The 17,572-nt window shown below is 43.2% G+C and overlaps 2 protein-coding genes across 2 annotated transcripts in view; one reads left to right on the top strand and one right to left on the bottom strand.

Moving 5' to 3' along the window:
* LOC138950612 (coagulation factor V-like) overlaps positions 1-17,572 on the top strand; it is a 391,727-nt gene that overhangs the window by 106,989 nt on the left and 267,166 nt on the right. The window lies entirely within an intron of this gene.
* Positions 1-17,572, bottom strand: part of LOC138950592 (alpha-1,3-mannosyl-glycoprotein 2-beta-N-acetylglucosaminyltransferase-like) — a 47,333-nt gene that overhangs the window by 5,501 nt on the left and 24,260 nt on the right. Inside the window, exons 8-11 of the mRNA XM_070322297.1 lie at positions 8,809-8,899; positions 4,682-4,786; positions 3,870-3,960; positions 1,439-1,609 (exon numbers count right to left, since the gene is read on the bottom strand). Of these exons, the coding sequence (XP_070178398.1) occupies positions 1,439-1,609; positions 3,870-3,960; positions 4,682-4,786; positions 8,809-8,899 (458 nt within the window). The remainder of the gene's footprint in view (positions 1-1,438; positions 1,610-3,869; positions 3,961-4,681; positions 4,787-8,808; positions 8,900-17,572) is intronic.

Here is a 17,572-nt window from a genome sequence, read left to right as displayed (position 1 = left end):
GTGCTATCCTTCTTAGCGCAACGAATACCCCGCTCTTCTTGTCAATTCCACGGGCACTGCCTTTGCCACGGGCGGTGGAGTGACGATGCTACGAGTATACGGTCTTGCTGCGTTCAGTTTCATTCTGTGAGTTCGACAGCTACTTGACTAAATATTGTATTTTCGCCTTACGCGACTTGTTTTTAAGTTGCTAGCACTCAAATCCATGTCACAACTTTTGGTTTTCATGTAACGAAGTTGACATACTTTGAAACCCTCGTAATTTACTGAACGCAGGAAAACAAAATGTGCAAGTATTTCTAATTCTTTCTCTGCAGGCCAAGGATATACATGATGAGACGAAAAACGGAGGTCCCTTCGTGTACACTACATTGGGGTGTGCACGTTAAAGATCCCACGATTGACAAAAGGGTCTTTCCTGGCAAAATTGTATAGGCATAGATAAAAATGTCCACCAAAATACCCGTGTGACTTGGAATAATAGGCCGTGAAAAGTAGGATATGCGCCGAAATGGCTGCGATCTGCTGGCCGATGTGAATGCGTAATGTATTGTGTAAAAAAATTCCATCTCACACGGCATAAATAAATCCCTGCGCCTTGAATATGTGCGCGATATAAATTGCATAAAAATAAAAGAATAAAAAAATAAAAATAAAAAAAATAAATCCCTGCGCTTAGAACTGTACCCACGGAATACGCGCGATATAAGCCTCATATTGATTGATTGATTGAACCAGTATTTATCTTTGAAATCAAGTTGTATGGTTAAAATGTCTCAGTTAGGTAAAGAAATGTCAACTAATAGCAACATAGTTTCCCAGGGTACACAGCTGTGGAGAATAACCCATTTCTGAAAACGTAACAGAAAATAAAAAGAAAGAAATCAAAGGAAATGAGGCAGAGCGTTGTTAAGATATCAAATAACCAAAGGGAAGTAATCGCTCTTTATGATACGACACGTGTAATGGAGTAAGCGCGAGTTATACGAAACCTTTCAATGCTTGTTATTCTCTCGGGTGCCATGAGAAAGGATATGCATAACTCTCGCTTACTTCATCACACATGTCGTATGCATAGAGCGCTTACTTCCCTTTGGTTATTTTATAAAAGAAAGAAACAAAACATGGTTCCCGTCTTGAGGCCCTCCATGATGCCTAGAGCCTGGGTTGTATGGTCAAAATGTCTCAGTTCAGTAAAGAAATGTCAACTTAGCAACAGGTTTCCCCTGTTACACAGCTCTGGGGAATACCCCATTTCTAAAAAAGTAACAACAAATAAAAAATAAAAACTTCTTCTTTATTCATTGGCTGTAACTCCCACGTTCACTCACGTTTTTACACAAGTGGGTTTTGACGTGTATTGCCGTTTTGACCCTGCCATTCAGGCAGCCATACACCGCTTACAGGGGAAAAGACACAAAGAAAACCTGGTTCCCACCTTGAGATCCTCCATGATGCCCAGAGCCTTGGCCAGCTTCTTGAACTCGTCCTTAGTGGCGTACTGGACTCGCACTTTCTTCTCCTCGGGCTGCACGCCGCTCAGCGCCTCCGAGGAGCTCAGGACTACGGCGCTGTACACCTCCTTCACAAAGTCCGTGTCGTAACGATCCTGGGGGCAAAGACAGCGACAATTAACATCATGAACTGTGCAAGGCTAACAGCACCTTACTTGTTGTTGTTCAGGAAATTAATCCTGCAAGCCCGACTGCCCTTTACAACAATGCAGTGCCAGGGTTCAGCCTCGGAGAAAAAGACTACAGGCCATTTGATTTGTCTCTCTCATCGAGACATAGTCGAAGGCATACCCCCCCCTCCCTCCCCCTCAGAACTACGGCGCTGTACACCTCCTTCACAAAGTTTATGTCGTAACGATCCTGGGGGAAAACACAGATACAACTACTTCAATCGTCTAAAGGTCAACAAGCCCTTACAATGATGAAGTGCCAGGGTTCAGCCAATTGTGTCTTGTCTCCCTCCACCTTCTTCTTCTTCAGCGTTCCAGAATTTTCTGGTTACGTGTGAGCTCGTTTGCCCATTTGGGTTCCCCACACTATGCTCTGAGAGCATAGTCAGCTTCACTCCGCTTTCGTTGAGTAGGCATGCTGAGTATTTCGTGTTTCCATAACCCACCGAACTCTGACATGGATTACAGGATCTTTTCCGTGCGCACTTGGTCTTGTGCTTGCGTGTACATACGAAGGGGGTTAAGTCACTAGCAGGTCTGCACATAAGTTGACCTGGGAGATTGGAAAAATCTCCACTCTTAACCCACCAGGCGGCAGCGACCGGGATTCGAACTCACAACCTCCCGATTAGGAGGCCGACGTCTTACCACCACGCCACTGCGCCCTCTCCCTCCACCAAATTCTGACAAGACATGGCGGAAGACATACCCCACCCCCGAACAGCCCCCCCCCCCCCCCCCCTCTCATTCAGAACGCCCTAGATGTACACCTTCTTCCCAAAGTTGGTGTAACGATCCTGGGGGCAAACACAACGACAACATCTTGAATCGTCTAAAGCCCGACAGCCCTTTGCAATGATGCAGTGCAGGTATATGGCTCCCTAAACCAAACTCTGATGGGATATAGCCACAGGTTTTAAGCTAAAGGAATGAGCAAGGTTTTTATGTGCCACAGTGGTGACATGAGACCGGACATGGATACCATTTCCGAGTCTGCACAGAAAGTTGACCCGTATCGATCTGTCCCGGATTCTTCTTCTTCTTCTTCTTCTTCTTCTGCGTTCGTGGGCTGAAACTCCCACTTTTTTACGTGTATGACCGTTTTTACCCCGCCATTTAGGCAGCCATACGCCGCTTTCGGAGGAAGCATGCTGGGTATTTTCGTGTTTCTATAACCCACCGAACTCTGACATGGATTACAGGATCTTTTCCGTGCGCACTTGGTCTTGTGCTTGCGTGTACACACGAAGGGGGTTAAGTCACTAGCAGGTCTGCACATAAGTTGACCTGGGAGATTGGAAGAATCTCCACTCTTAACCCACCAGGCGGCAGCGACCGGGATTCGAACTCACGACCTCCCGATTAGGAGGCCGACGTCTTACCACCACGCCACTGCGCCCTCTCCCTCCACCAAATTCTGACAAGACATGGCGGAAGACATACCCCACCCCCTAACAGCCCCCCCCCCCCCCCTCTCATTCAGGACGCCCTAGGTGTACACCTTCTTCCCAAAGTTGGTGTTGTAACGATCCTGGGGGCAAACACAACGACAACATCTTGAATCGTCTAAAGCCCGACAAGTCAAGTCAAGTCAAGTCAAACAGTTTATTTACCAAATGCAAAGCACAGGATTTTGTTATGGTGTATGCATCCAAACTTCACACTCCTTCCACACGCATATTATATCATAATAAATATGTACAGATAAAGTGTTCAATTTCAATGGGCCTATTTACATGTGGACATCAACCAGACAGTTCAAAACGGACTGGTTGTTCTTTTAGCACCAATTTGACAGGAGTAATCACAGGTTACATGGATAAAGATAAATGAATTCCCTAAAATCATCAAAAAATATATCCCACCCATGTATACGGCAATGATGCAGTGCAGGTATTTGGCTCCCTCAACCAAACTCTTATGGGATATAGCCAAAGGTTTTAAGCTAAAGGAATGAGCAAGGTTTTTATGTGCCACAGTGGTGACATGAGACGGGACATGGATACCATTTCCGAGTCTGCACAGAAAGTTGACCCGTATCGATCCGTCCCGGATTCAAACCCGGTGACCTTTGGATCACAAGTTCAGTGCTCTGACACCTGTCAGTTGAAGTTTGATAAGTTCTTTTCCAGTATTATTACACATAAAACGGTAAAGTATCAACAATGACATAAAATTATGTTACCTTTTCCAAATAGGAGAGGTCTTTTTGGGTAAATGGCACAAATTTATCATTCAGTTTGATGTACTTCAGGTGTTTTTCAAAGAACAGCCCTCTGAAAAAGAAGAGCACAAACACAAGGTTAACTTTTCCAAAATGAGGTTTTTGTTAGTACATAGATATATACAAGGGTGGGACTGAAAAATGCCATGAATCCTGAAGAATGTTAAGGGCGGGGGGGTGGGGGGGGGGGGGGGGGTTGGGGTCTGGGACGCTCAAGGATTTGTATAATAAACAACAAAAGAAACGTCACCACAGACATTAAGAATCCGGACTTCCGGCATATACCGGAAGAATCCCACCCGTGTATATGGCTTTTTTTTCTTTAAGCTTGATGTGCAGTGGAACCCCCTTTACAAGATACAAGATACAAGATACAAGAAGATATAAGAAATTTTACTGTCCTCATCAATACAAGGAAATTTGGCATGTGTGTGGCAAGACATAATAGTAATACACTGATACATAGACATTTACAAAGCAACAACTGAAGTTCAATATCAGCACACCCTTACGCACACATACCCACTACTTCAGACACACAGGCTACATGTGCCCCTCGGACGTACGCAACCCACAATTCACCCAGCCACACAATTCTGAGAACATCTTGTCATGAAATTGAGGATAAGTCTGAAATTGGAGGTAACAATAACTCGTGTAAATCTGGTACGACACAGCAAGCCATTTAGTATCCTCTATTTCCACCTGGTGGGCGGTGGAGGAGTACGGGGGGTGTCTTGTGAGGGTGTGTTCAACTGTAGAGTACTACTCACTTGCTGACGCCCTTCTTGCCGAAGGTGCTGGTGCGGCAGATCTCGGGTCGTATACACTGCCGGTCTTTGCGCTGCTCGGGGTGCCGCATCCAGTCGTCCCAGAACCTGAACACACAACGCACACAGATAGACAGTGTTTAAAAATAACACTGTTGGGTTTATTGTGCCGCATCCAGTCGTCCCAGAACCTGAACACACAACGCACACAGACAGACATTGTTTAAAAACAACACTGTTGGGTTTATTTTGCCGTGGAAAAGCTGTGTCCATTATTGACAGAGAGACTGCGAACGTTCTAAAATCCAGAACCAAATTAAAAAAAGTTAGTTTTTGGAACTATCAACTTTTGACAAAACAATTAGACATTCACAACAAATCAAAAACAGATAGACTGCAAATATTCAAAATTAAAAAAAAAATGGTATGCTATATTCACAATAAATCAGCCTAATGGTAATCTATATAGTGGACACACACACACACACACACACACACACACACACACACAATCATGAGACAAATGAATGAACAAGAAGGGCAAAGCCCATACGACTCACATGCTTGACCTTGACCTTTACATGACCTTGACCTTCAGGGTCAAGGTCAAATAACTAAACCTAGCAATGACATCATACACTAAGAACTGCTTTACACATTTTTCCTACCAAAATACATGTGACCTTGACCCAAGGTCAAGGTCATCCAAGGTCATGCAACACAAAGCTGTTAATTCAAGACATAGGAAGTACAATGGTGCTTATTGGCTCTTTCTACCATGAGATATGGTCACTTTTAGTGGTTCACTACCTTATTTTGGTCACATTTCATAAGGGTCAAAGTGACCTTGACCTTAATCATATGTGACCAAATGTGTCTCATGATGAAAGCATAACATGTGCCCCACATAATTTTTAAGTTTGAAACAGTTATCTTCCATAGTTCAGGGTCAAGGTCACTTCAAAATATGTATACAATCCAACTTTGAAGAGCTCCTGTGACCTTGACCTTGAAGCAAGGTAAACCAAACTGGTATCAAAAGATGGGGCTTACTTTGCCCTATATATCATATATAGGTGAGGTATTCAATCTCAAAAACTTCAGAGAAAATGGGAAAAATGGGAAAAATAGCTGTTTTTTAGACAACATTTATGGCCCCTGCGACCTTGACCTTGAAGCAAGGTCAAGATGCTATGTATGTTTTTTGGGGCCTTGTCATCATACACCATCTTGCCAAATTTGGTACTGATAGACTGAATAGTGTCCAAGAAATATCCAACGTTAAAGTTTTCCGGACGGACGACTCGGGTGAGTACATAGACTCACTTTTGCTTCGCATGTGAGTCAAAAACTAAACTTAGTATGCTTTAGATGTGATCTCTAGCAAGTCCAAAGCTTTTTTATTTTAGAAAATGGGTACATTGAGGGTTTTTTATTTTACGTAAAAAGCCTGAACATATATTTTGTCTTTTAATAATGGTTTTCACAGAAAGAATTGAGGCCTTGGTAGATCTGCAATTGCTTACACAATGATTTACATATAAAGAAGGGTACATTGCTACCTGTAAAGCCCCTTTGATTACAGAATTACCTCCCTTGAAAGGCGCTTAGAACTACAGCAGTACCTGCGATGTGTGGACCCTCCCATGAGAGGACACCTCCCTTAAAAGGACACCTTCTCTTGTCCCTTGTTATCAATCAATATGAGGCTTATATTGCGCGTATTCCGTGGATACAGTTCTAAGCGCAGGGATTTTTTTTTTTTTTATATCATTTTTTTATGCAATTTATATTGCGCACATATTTAAGGTGAAGGGATTTATTTATGCCGTGTGAGATGGAATTTTTTACACAATACATCACGCATTCACATCGGCCAGCAGATCGCAGCCATTTCGGCGCATATCCTACTTTTCACGGCCTATTATTCCAAGTCACACGGGTATTTGGTGGACATTTTTATCTATGCCTATACAATTTTGCCAGGAAAGACCCTTTTGTCAATCGTGGGATCTTTAACGTGCACACCCCAATGTAGTGTACACGAAGGGACCTCGGTTTTTCGTCTCATCTGAAAGACTAGCACTTGAACCCACCACCTAGGTTAGGAAAGGGGGGAGAAAATAGCGGCCTGACCCAGGGTCGAACACGCAACCTCTCGATTCCGGGCGCAAGTGCGTTACCACTCGGCCACCCAGTCCCAAGTATTATAGTATGTTATATTATCTCTACCAAAGTATACCTGTCATATGTAGGGACACTTTAGGCTGGTCTCAAGGGTGTCCTTTCATCGCAGGTCCCACTGTATTTTAGGATTAGCACCATATAAGTACCCTTATCATTATTATCATTATTGAAAGGACACCTTCGACTGTGGAATTTTTTTCTTTCTTTATTTGTTCTCTTTTTTTGTTTCTCTTTTTTATTGTTTCATCCTCTCTTCTCTTGCTTGTCCCGACGCTTGTTCCTTCTCCCAGTATGCTCTCACGCCGCCCCGTCCCAGCACTCACTGCAACATCCACCCCTGAACTTCGTTCCGCCGCCAGACTTGTTTTTTGCGCTTTCTGAGTCAACCATGTAGGTCAGACACCTCGGTACCCTCACAATCGAATTCATGAAGTGAATGACATTCGGCTGTGTAATCCCAGCCTTCCCATTGGAACTATAACACTTCCACTCTGGGTAGGAGCCGACCGAGGCCCGAAAAAACCCACGCACCCCTTATGGGATTCGAACCACGATCTCCAGGCCCGCAGTCCGATGCGCTAACCACTGTGCCTTGAGTGGGGCGGGGATATAGCTCAGTTGGTAGTGCGCTGGATTTGTATTCAGTTGGCCGCTGTCAGCGTAAGTTCGATCCCAGGTTCGGCGGAAAATTATTTCACAGTCAACTTTGTGTGCAGATTCTCTTCGGTGTCCGACCCCCCCCCCCCCCCCCCCCCCCGTGTACACTACATTGGGTGTGCACGTTAAAGATCCCACGATTGACAAAAGGGTCTTACCTGGCAAAATTGCTCAGGCACAGTTAATAATTGTCTACCTATACCCGTGTGGCTTGGAATAATAGGCCGTGAAAGGTAAATATGTGCCGAGATGGCTGCAATCTACTGGCCGTATAAAATTCCATCTCACACGGCATTATTGCAGAGCGCCTAGAACTGTACCCACGGAATATGCGCGATATAAGCCTCATATTGATTGATTGATTGATTGATTGATTGATTGATTGATTGATTGCGCCACAGTCCTTTTCTCTATTATCTTGATCAAACTATTTACCTGTCATGACAGGACACCTGCACTTTAAGGACACTTTTAGCTGGTGCAGCGCCACCACATGGCCCATTCCTTAACGTGGTGTGGTGGTTTGCGTGTCTCGGTGACCCTAAGAGCTATGCCAGCGGGAGTGTAAACTCCTGGCAGGGCTTCCCAAGCTGGACAGGCCGAAGGGTAGAGGCCAGACTAATATGGACCAACCTTGTGCTCACAGGGCAGGTCCTTGGGCCATGAGCTAAGGGTGAGGTAACCCTGACAGAAACCTCGAGTGCTGAAGACGTATGTGTTGGGCCGCACGGCGCACTCCAACAAACCACAACACTACGCATCAACTGCCATTATGACACTTGGAAACAGAATTGACAGTAATGGTGCTCGCCCTGTGAGGATCCACCAGGCAGGTGCAGCGCCGGGCTCCGCGCCTCAAAGGAGTCCACCCTCAGCTACTGGAGGTCCCTTCATCTCGTCTTGTGGAGCCAGGGGACACGGCCCACATCCTACGAGACTGCAGGAACCACCAGGTGCTGAGAGAGGAAATCTGGCCAATGCTGGAGTCCCTGCACAACAAGCTGTACGGGCCAGTGGCTGCGCTGCAGAGGACCACTAATTATATCTCAAGATCTGGACTCCAAGTGTGATCGGCGATCGAAAAGAAGAAGCTGGTGCAGCGCATGGCTGCCTGAACGGCGGGGTAAAAACGGTCATCCATGTAAAAACCCTTCTCATGCAAGAACATGAGTGAACCTGGGAGTTTCAGCCCATGAACAAAGAAGAAGAAGAAGAAGAAGAAGCTGGTCCCATGTATGGGTGTCCTTTCATCGCAGGTTACTTAAATTTCAAATCAGTATACGCACGTGTCAGGCCACTTTGGTCCAAGTTCCGTCCACATGGACCTCTCGATCATCCAGCCGAGGCCTGGGAAGAAATCAGTCCTGTACAGCTTCTCTGAAACAGGAATAATACTGTGTGAAACTGTTACAAGACATTTCATTCCCTGTATAATGCAGCAAGTCAATGCAAGAAAATCCATTTCCAAAATCCATCACAATGGAACCCCCCTTTTAAGACCTCCAACAATCTGAACAAATCAGGTTTTAAAAAGCAGGGAGTCCTACAATGGAGGTACTTTTCTTTCTTTATTTGGTGTTTAACGTCGTTTTCAACCACGAAGGTTATATCGCGACGGGGAAAGGGGGAGATGGGATAGAGCCACTTGTCAATTGTTTCTTGTTCACAAAAGCACTAATCAAAAAATTGCTCCAGGGGCTTGCAACGTAGTACAATATTATGAGTTATTTCTAATATGCTGACTGTTAGCAAATGATAACAAGACATGTCGAGAAAAAAGATATCAAAATGAGCCTTTAGGCGAATTTTGATAGCGTTTTCGAGACATGTCTTGTTATCATTTGCTAACAGTCAGCATATTAGTAATAACGGTTTTATTATCCGTGCGTGGTAACAAACATAATACCCGAAGCGACCCTGCAAGTAAAGTGTCGCCATTTTGGCTTGGTTGGTTACAAGGTAAACAGAGCAAACAAAACAAACATCCAGCACACTTTCAGCTTTCAAGTAATCTTTCCCAAAAAGTTTAATTCACAACGTGTCCCTTCTTTTCTGTGCATAGTATCATAAAAACACTCAACAACAACAAAAAACCAGAACACAGACTCGAAAATGCTAACAAACTGAAAGTCCGAAATTGGAACGGACAGTTCTGGGAAGAGCCATCTCAAATGTTGCACATTTGTGTTGCGCATGCGCAGTTGAATGCGGTTAAATGTCGGTGGGAATGTTGATCGTTGCATGCGAGAGGTCACAGTGATGGAACATTGGCGGATTTGGTCTCGTTGGAGGCATGGCAGGTTCGTATTCCGGATCGAAAAGAGCTGCTACCTCGTCGTTGCTGAGTTCCACGTCCTGTCGGATCGTCTGCTGGCTTGTGACAGTCGCCGATGCAACGAGACGACCCTGTTCGATTCTGCTTCCCTTCGAAGTTTTGGCTGGTTATCCCCGCGAAGTATGACTTGGGAGCAGTGCCAACTGCCTATTCTCTGTGAGCTTTGACGACATAGCAGCTGCCATCTCTAGTTTTTTGGCGGTGGATGCTTTTTGGTACGGTTGCAGGGAGTTAGATCTAACAGTTTTGTGACCGGTGACACTGATAATGTCAATTGAATTGGACTGAAGTTCTTGTCTGCGAGTAGTGTTGCACCCGTCGCTCGCACGATGTGGTTTGTGTAGATCTATATCTGCGACAATTGACACAGCTCACTTCTTCATAGTGTGGACGCCCATGGGTCTGTTGTCATACCATGTTTCGTCATCTCCATGGAACGTGTTGACAGAGAATTGCCAAAGATGCTCACACTTTGGATTTAGCAGAGACAGGTACTTGTAGCTGTACACTGACTGGACAGCTGCTGTCCCCAGTCTCTGGCATGACTCCAGTCACAAGTTCTTCGTCTCCAGCTCTGTGATTCTTGGTAAGTTCATCAAACCGTTTGATTACGTATTGTTTCCCTGTTGTTTGATCCATCTTCACTTCGAAGGTGTCTTTGGTCATTTTTTCAAAGTTTTCCAGGCCCCGTCTAAAAAAATAAAACCGGACATCTAATTCTAACTGAACCTTGTTCAAAAGGCCAGTGGGGGTGTTGGGAGACATGAATTTTGATGTGTATAGGTTTTTTTTATAGATCTTCTTGATTGATGGCAGGTTTGTTTGCCATGTTGCCAAAAGCACATAGGTGTAGTCTGCTACTGACAGCACCAAAAAGAGTTGCTTCCCTTTACTCAGTATTAAACTTACTTGCCATTCTTCCCTCCCACCGACAGAATTTGCTTTTTAGCACATTTTACACAGTAAATTGCATGAGAAAAATGTCAAAAAGTGACATTCAGTAGAACAATTCACCCTGATGTTTTTTATATTAATTTTTATTTTGTCGTGGTAATTTTTAATGCGTTATACAAAAAGGGTCCCGCCTTGAACGTTATAACATTTAACAGGTCACCTAGAATCAGTCCTGATTGGTCACATAGCCATAAAGGGCACTAGAATGATAATAAATGACCTTACTGGGAGAATGCAAGTTTCCAGTACAAAGGACTTAACATTTCTTACATACTGCTTGACTAATATCTTTACAAAAATTGACTATATTCTATACAAGAAACACTTAACAAGGGTAAAAGGAGAAACAGAATCCGTTAGTCGCCTCTTACGACATGCTGGGGAGCATCGGGTAAATTCTTCCCCCAACCCGCGGGGGGTGGAGGTACATTTCCAGAGACTACGAAGAGAACATCTAAAATAGTAAGGACTTAAAAGTGAGGAAGTCTTAAATTTGGGAGACTACTGTACCAGCCGTTTGTTTGTTTGTTTGTTCATGGGCTGAAACTCCCATGGCTTTTACGTGTATGACCGTTTTTACCCCGCCATTTAGGCAGCCATACGCCGCTTTCGGAGGAAGCATGCTGGGTATTTTCGTGTTTCTATAACCCACCGAACTCTGACATGGATTACAGGATCTTTTTCGTGCGCACTTGGTCTTGTGCTTGCGTGTACACACGGGGGTGTTCGGACACCGAGGAGAGTCTGCACACAAAGTTGACTCTGAAAAATAAATCTCTCGCCGAACGTGGGGACGAACTCACGCTGACAGCGGCCAACTGGATACAAATCCAGCGCGCTACCGACTGAGCTACATCCCTGCCCCATACCAGCCGTTTCATTCCCAGTATAATGCAGCAAGTCAATGCAAGAAAATCCATTTCCCAAAATACAATAGAAAAATTCCTGAAACAACTTCTCTGACAGTTTTTTAAGGGTTAAGGAAGATTACAGTGGAACCCCCTTTTAAGACCTCCAAAAATCTGAAAACATCAGGTCTTAAAAAGGAGGTAGTCTTAACACTGTGTACCCCCACCCATGTTGACCAAGTCTTTTTTTAGCCGAGATCAGCTGTGCTGCAGCAGGTCACTCAGAATTGTAGTAACTGTGTGGAAAACTGTGTATCAACACGCTGGAATGCAGGCGCTAGATCGACGTTACAGGAACCCCCTTTTAAGACCTCCAAAAATCTGAAAACATCAGGTCTTAAAAGGAGTCTTAACACTGTGTACCCCACCCATGTTGACCAAGTCTTTTTTTAGCCGAGATCAGCTGTGCTGCAGCAGGTCACTCAGAATTGTAGTAACTGTGTGGAAAACTGTGTATCAACACGCTGGAATGCAGGCGCTAGATCAACGTTACAGGAAGCGACTGAAGCTAACAGTCTGAGCAGATATATCTGTACGTGGTCAGATAGAGCCATATGAGTCACACTGTTCCATTTGGTCGCGAGATTTGCACTTTCAGCTGAACTTTTCTTAGAGCTCGCTGGCTTACTTATAGCGTGCCGCGGCGCGGCCAGTGCAACCTATTCCCTTTCGCGCGCTGTCTCTAGCACACAAAGGCTCTGTGGAGCTTGTGTGCGATGGCGCCAGTTTGAAAAAATACGTGATTCTTGGTGTGAAAAAGGGATCGTTTCAGTGACTTACACCTGGGATTATGTTCATCTTGTGTATTTTGTTACTTGAATATACAGGCATTGTGTTGGTGCAAACTGGAGTTTATTCATTCGACTCGTTTTGTTTGATTTTGTGGTAATACTAATATCACTGGCACTCAGCTCTTGTTCTTTGTTCCTGTTAAAAGAAACAGAATTTGCGCGTTGTATATCAGTTTATAATCACACTGAATACTGATAACAGCCCAACCGACTGTGTTTTTATTTTGCCGTCCGTAAGTACTTAGTCTTAACTGTGTGATAGAGTGAAAACAAGTTAGGTTACAGGTGTTTGTGTATGATTTCTAGAGCAGTTTTGTGGGGTAAGTTTTGTGAATTAACCCACGCGCAGGTTCTCGGAACAGGCACTCGCTACAGTACGCTATTATATGCAGCTCTGTTGACTGTCGTGCATTTCATCTTGTTTGTTTTGTTTTGTGTTTTCCCCCTTCTTTTTTGTTCTTAAGCATGTGACGTGTTTATTCTTAAATTAATGTTGTGACTGTAGTTGTGCTTATGTTCTTGCCTGTCTGTATGTGTGTACATGGTTTTGCTTGTTTATTTGTGTCATTTTCTTTTAATTTGAGTTCTACAGAGGTAACGTGTGCCTTAACAACGTTAATGTCATCCCAAAGCAGCACATACTTGAAGCACATTGTGTAGAGTTTATGGAAAGGTGGGGGATGGGGCTTGGTTTGATGGGTGAACAGGGCGGCGAAAAAATACATTCTGACGTCAACAATTTGAAAAGGAGAGTTTGGGGCATGAAAAACAAGGGACAGCAACTTTGCCAGTTAATGAAAGAGCAACAAATTAAGACCTCACCGATGCTGCTTGACACCCCGCCAAAAACAAAATCCTAAACAAGAATGATAAAAAGTCATTGAGGCCTTTAGCATATTGACACAATAACAGCTCTAAAACATTGTTTTTTGTTGTTTGTTTTTCTTCTAAAATTGTACATATTGTTTTTTTTCTTCTTCTAACAATGTACATTGTGTTTTTGTTTTGTTTTTCTTTCTAAAAATGTACATAGTGTGTGTGTGTGTGTGTGTGTGTGTGTGTGTGTGTGTGTGTGTCTGTGTGTTCATATGCGTGTGAGGGAATGTGATCCCGCGTAAAGAGTGTGTTTACACTCACATTTGAACCGTTTAGTTTGAAATTACACCCACTCTATTCCATTACAATGCACGTCATCTTTTTTTTCTTCAGCATCTCAGAGAAATAACAACCCCAACTGTTGTGCTGTGTTGTTTTGTTTCGTTTTGTCTGTTCTGTTTTGTTTGCGATAATGAAACAAACGTTAAATTGTCGTCGGGTCGACGAGTTTTGTTTCCTGTGGTATATATACAAGTTTGTGAGAACAATACGAGTGAAAAACTGTGTTGAAAAACTTTCAAATCGACTTGTGTGCTGCTATTGGATTACCGTAGGAGTGGACGTCAGGTAGGCTTTTTGTTTTCTTCACATGCAGCTAACAATTTGCATGAACATGTATTGAAAGACCGTTTTTTCTTTCTTTTATATTACAGGCATTAATTGCACTATTTTGAATTATATAAACGCAAAACAAATTTCACATGCGCACCATACGCATGCCTATAATATGTTTTTAAATACGACTGTATATACTCTGTTGTTTGTATATATATTTTGTAAAGTGTTGTACATGTATATCAGTGTACTTAGGGATTACCTTTGTCTTTTTTTCCAATATTTTGTGTTCTTTTATTGTGACACATTGATTATGATGTTTTGTTTACTGTGTTGTCTTCTGTCCTCTTATAGATTGTGCCGTGCTTTCGGATGTTGGGTTTCCTGTTTATTTAACTGTAGCATACATGTGTTTTTCAGATCTGTAAGGTGTGGTATAATTATTTACTTGAAGAGCAAACACCTTTTTTAATTCTCTCATTTATCCTTTTTTCTGTCTTGTAAATTGTGGCATGTTTTGTTTCATACGATTGACATACATGTATTATCCGCCTATGTGTTGTCTGGGGCTAATATCATGTGGCACTTCGAGCGGATTTGGGTAAGCGCGCGAGCTATTTTTTTTTCTCCTGTGGTATATTATATATATATACAAGTTTGTGAGACTTGTATAGGAGGGCCGTGAGGTAAGCTTTTTTGTTTTATTCACATGCAGCTAACAATTTTCATGAACATGTATTGCCGTAAGATCTTTTTTCTTTCTTATATGTTACTGACATTATCTACACTATTTTGAATTTTATATCTACACTATTTTGAATTTTATAATTATATAAACGCAAAACAAATTTTACATGCGCACCATCAATGACTTTTACTAGTAGTCCTTGGCATAATATGTATGTAAATACGATATACTCTACTGTTTGTATATATTTCGATATACTCTACTGTTTGTATATATTTCGTAAAGTGTTGTATATATATATGTGTATGTACTTGGGGATTACCTTGGTCTTTATCTTTCATTATTTTGTGTTCTTTTATTGTGGCACATTTAGGATGTTTTGTTTACTGTGTTGTCTTCTGCCGTCTTATATATTGTGCCGTGCTGAAAACACGCATTCTGAACAGTGCAGAAAACGTTCTCAGTTTTTTAGGCTCTGCTATCTCTCTAGAGCGCGCGAGCTACAGATCCTTATCAACACAGCAGCTGCTAACAACAGAGCTGAGAGCTGGGCCACGCTAGCTGCAGACAAAGAAAGAGTCGTCTGTCAGGCGCCACTGTGGATACAATGCTGGGGCGGGGTAGGAGGGAAATGGGGAAGGAAAGGGTAAATAGGCGGGAGGAGAGTGGTACTGCCGGTTATTTTTAGCTGGTGCCAGCCTGGAGCAGAGAGTACCTCAAATGAAACACAGTGGAGTGGGTACGGATATATCCGTACCTGGGAGACAATGAGTTAAACGGAGGTACATTTACAGAGACTCATGACCTTCCGATTGTGCATTAATACTGTACAGCTTCTCTGTAACATTCTGTCTAAAGTTTCCCACACCACTTACGTTCGATATAAGGTTAACTGTTAATTTCATAATTCATTCTCCTACCTTCATCAGTATTAACCATGCCAAGGCAAAACACTTTCCTGTGTCAATGGCAGTGTTCCGGTGGGTAAAACTAACCAGACAATCTCTTATTTCAATGACAGTCATTGGGCGGGGATATAGCTCAGTCGGTAGCGCGCTGGATTTGTATCCAGTTGGCCGCTGTCAGCGGGAGTTCGTCCCCACGTTCGGCGAGAGATTTATTTCTCAGAGTCAACTTTGTGTGCAGACTCTCCTCGGTGTCCGAACACCCCCGTGTGTACACGCAAACACAAGACCAAGTGCGCACGAAAAAGATCCTGTAATCCATGTCAGAGTTTGGTGGGTTATAGAAACACGAAAATACCCAGCATGCTTCCTCCGAAAGAGGCGTATGGCTGCCTAAATGGCGGGGTAAAAACGGTCATACTTGTAAAAGCCGTGGGAGTTTCAGCCCATGAACGAACAAACAAACAAACAATGACAGTCATTAAGAAGTGAACTTGAATCATAACCAAAAGTGAAACATGACATGACCAAATAACAAAGGAAAGTAACTGCCTGGTCTAAACACAGAAAACGGCAGTAAGAGAGAGTTATATAAAAAAAAAACTAGTCTCCTTTACATGAGTGAAAACGAAGAACTGAAAAAATTATCAAATTATCAAACAATGGCGACTGCATGTGAGAGGGAACAATAAAGAGACCAAAAAGCAATGTACTCACGTTAAAATGACGAACACGGAACGAATAACGGCGACGTTTCGACCTAAGGGTCTTCTTCAGGCACAAAAACACAAAAGTACACACACAAAAAAGAAGAAGAAAGACGATAGAACAAATAAAGAGGAGAACAACTGACAAAACAACTGCACTGCACAAACCGACAAATGACAAAGACAGAGAAGCAAGGGAAGCTACTCGAGGAGAATGAAAAGCGGCAGTTTTGAGGTCTGTAGACCAAACAAAATGTAGACCTCACATTTTGTTTGGTCTACAGACCTCAAAACTGCCGCTTTTCATTCTCCTCGAGTAGCTTCCCTTGCTTCTCTGTCTTTGTCATTTGTCGGTTTGTGCAGTGCAGTTGTTTTGTCAGTTGTTCTCCTCTTTATTTGTTCTATCGTCTTTCTTCTTCTTTTTTGTGTGTGTACTTTTGTGTTTTTGTGCCTGAAGAAGACCCTTAGGTCGAAACGTCGCCGTTATTCGTTCCGTGTTCGTCATTTTAACGTGAGTACATTGCTTTTTGGTCTCTTTATCAAATTATCATTAACAATTAAACTAACTTATAAAGCTGGTTTCTCTATGTCTATATCTGTCTGTATCATTTTGCATATGGACGAATGTGTGTATGTGTGTGTGTGTGTGTTTGTGTGTGTGTGTGTGTGTGTGTGTGTGTGTGTGTGTGTGTGTGTGTGTGTGTGTGTTTGTGTGTGTGTGTGTGTGTGTGTGTGTGTGTGTGTGTCTGTGTGTCTGTGTGTGTCTGTGTGTGGGAGCGTATGACGACAATAGGCTCGGGGTATGTTCGTTGCCACTCGAGACATGTCATAGGGTACCTTGGGAAACCAAACTTGAAAGGAGTTGCTAAAAAAGGCGGAAAACAGGACAAATCATATGACTCCATTGCGGACCCTGTCCGTCAAGGCAGCCGAAACTTTGCTTCGTCTCTCCTCTCCATGTCATTAGTTTTGACGCATGTCATGCTAATGGCGCCATTGTCAACTCTCTTCGCCTATGCTGGGCAAGTCATGGTCTCGGCCAAAGTTATTCAGAGTCAGTCGGGGTCAGCCCAGAGTTCTCTGTCTCTGTCTCTCTTTGTAGCTTATCTGTGTCTGTGTGTGTGTGTGTGTGTGTGTGTGTGTGTGTGTGTGTGTGTTTATGGGTGTAGCTCCTATGAGTGCATGCATGTGTGTGAGTCTATGTATGTGTGCCTGTGTGTAGACGTGTGTTTGTATTTTCTGTGTTTTTACCCCGCCATTTAGACAGCCATACGCTGCTTTCGGAGGAAGCATGTTGGATATTTTCGTGTTTCTATAACCCACTGAACTCT

Source organism: Littorina saxatilis, linkage group LG16 (genome assembly GCF_037325665.1).
Source record: "Littorina saxatilis isolate snail1 linkage group LG16, US_GU_Lsax_2.0, whole genome shotgun sequence".
Taxonomy (NCBI): domain Eukaryota; kingdom Metazoa; phylum Mollusca; class Gastropoda; order Littorinimorpha; family Littorinidae; genus Littorina; species Littorina saxatilis.
This window is presented reverse-complemented; position numbering and strand designations above follow the sequence as displayed.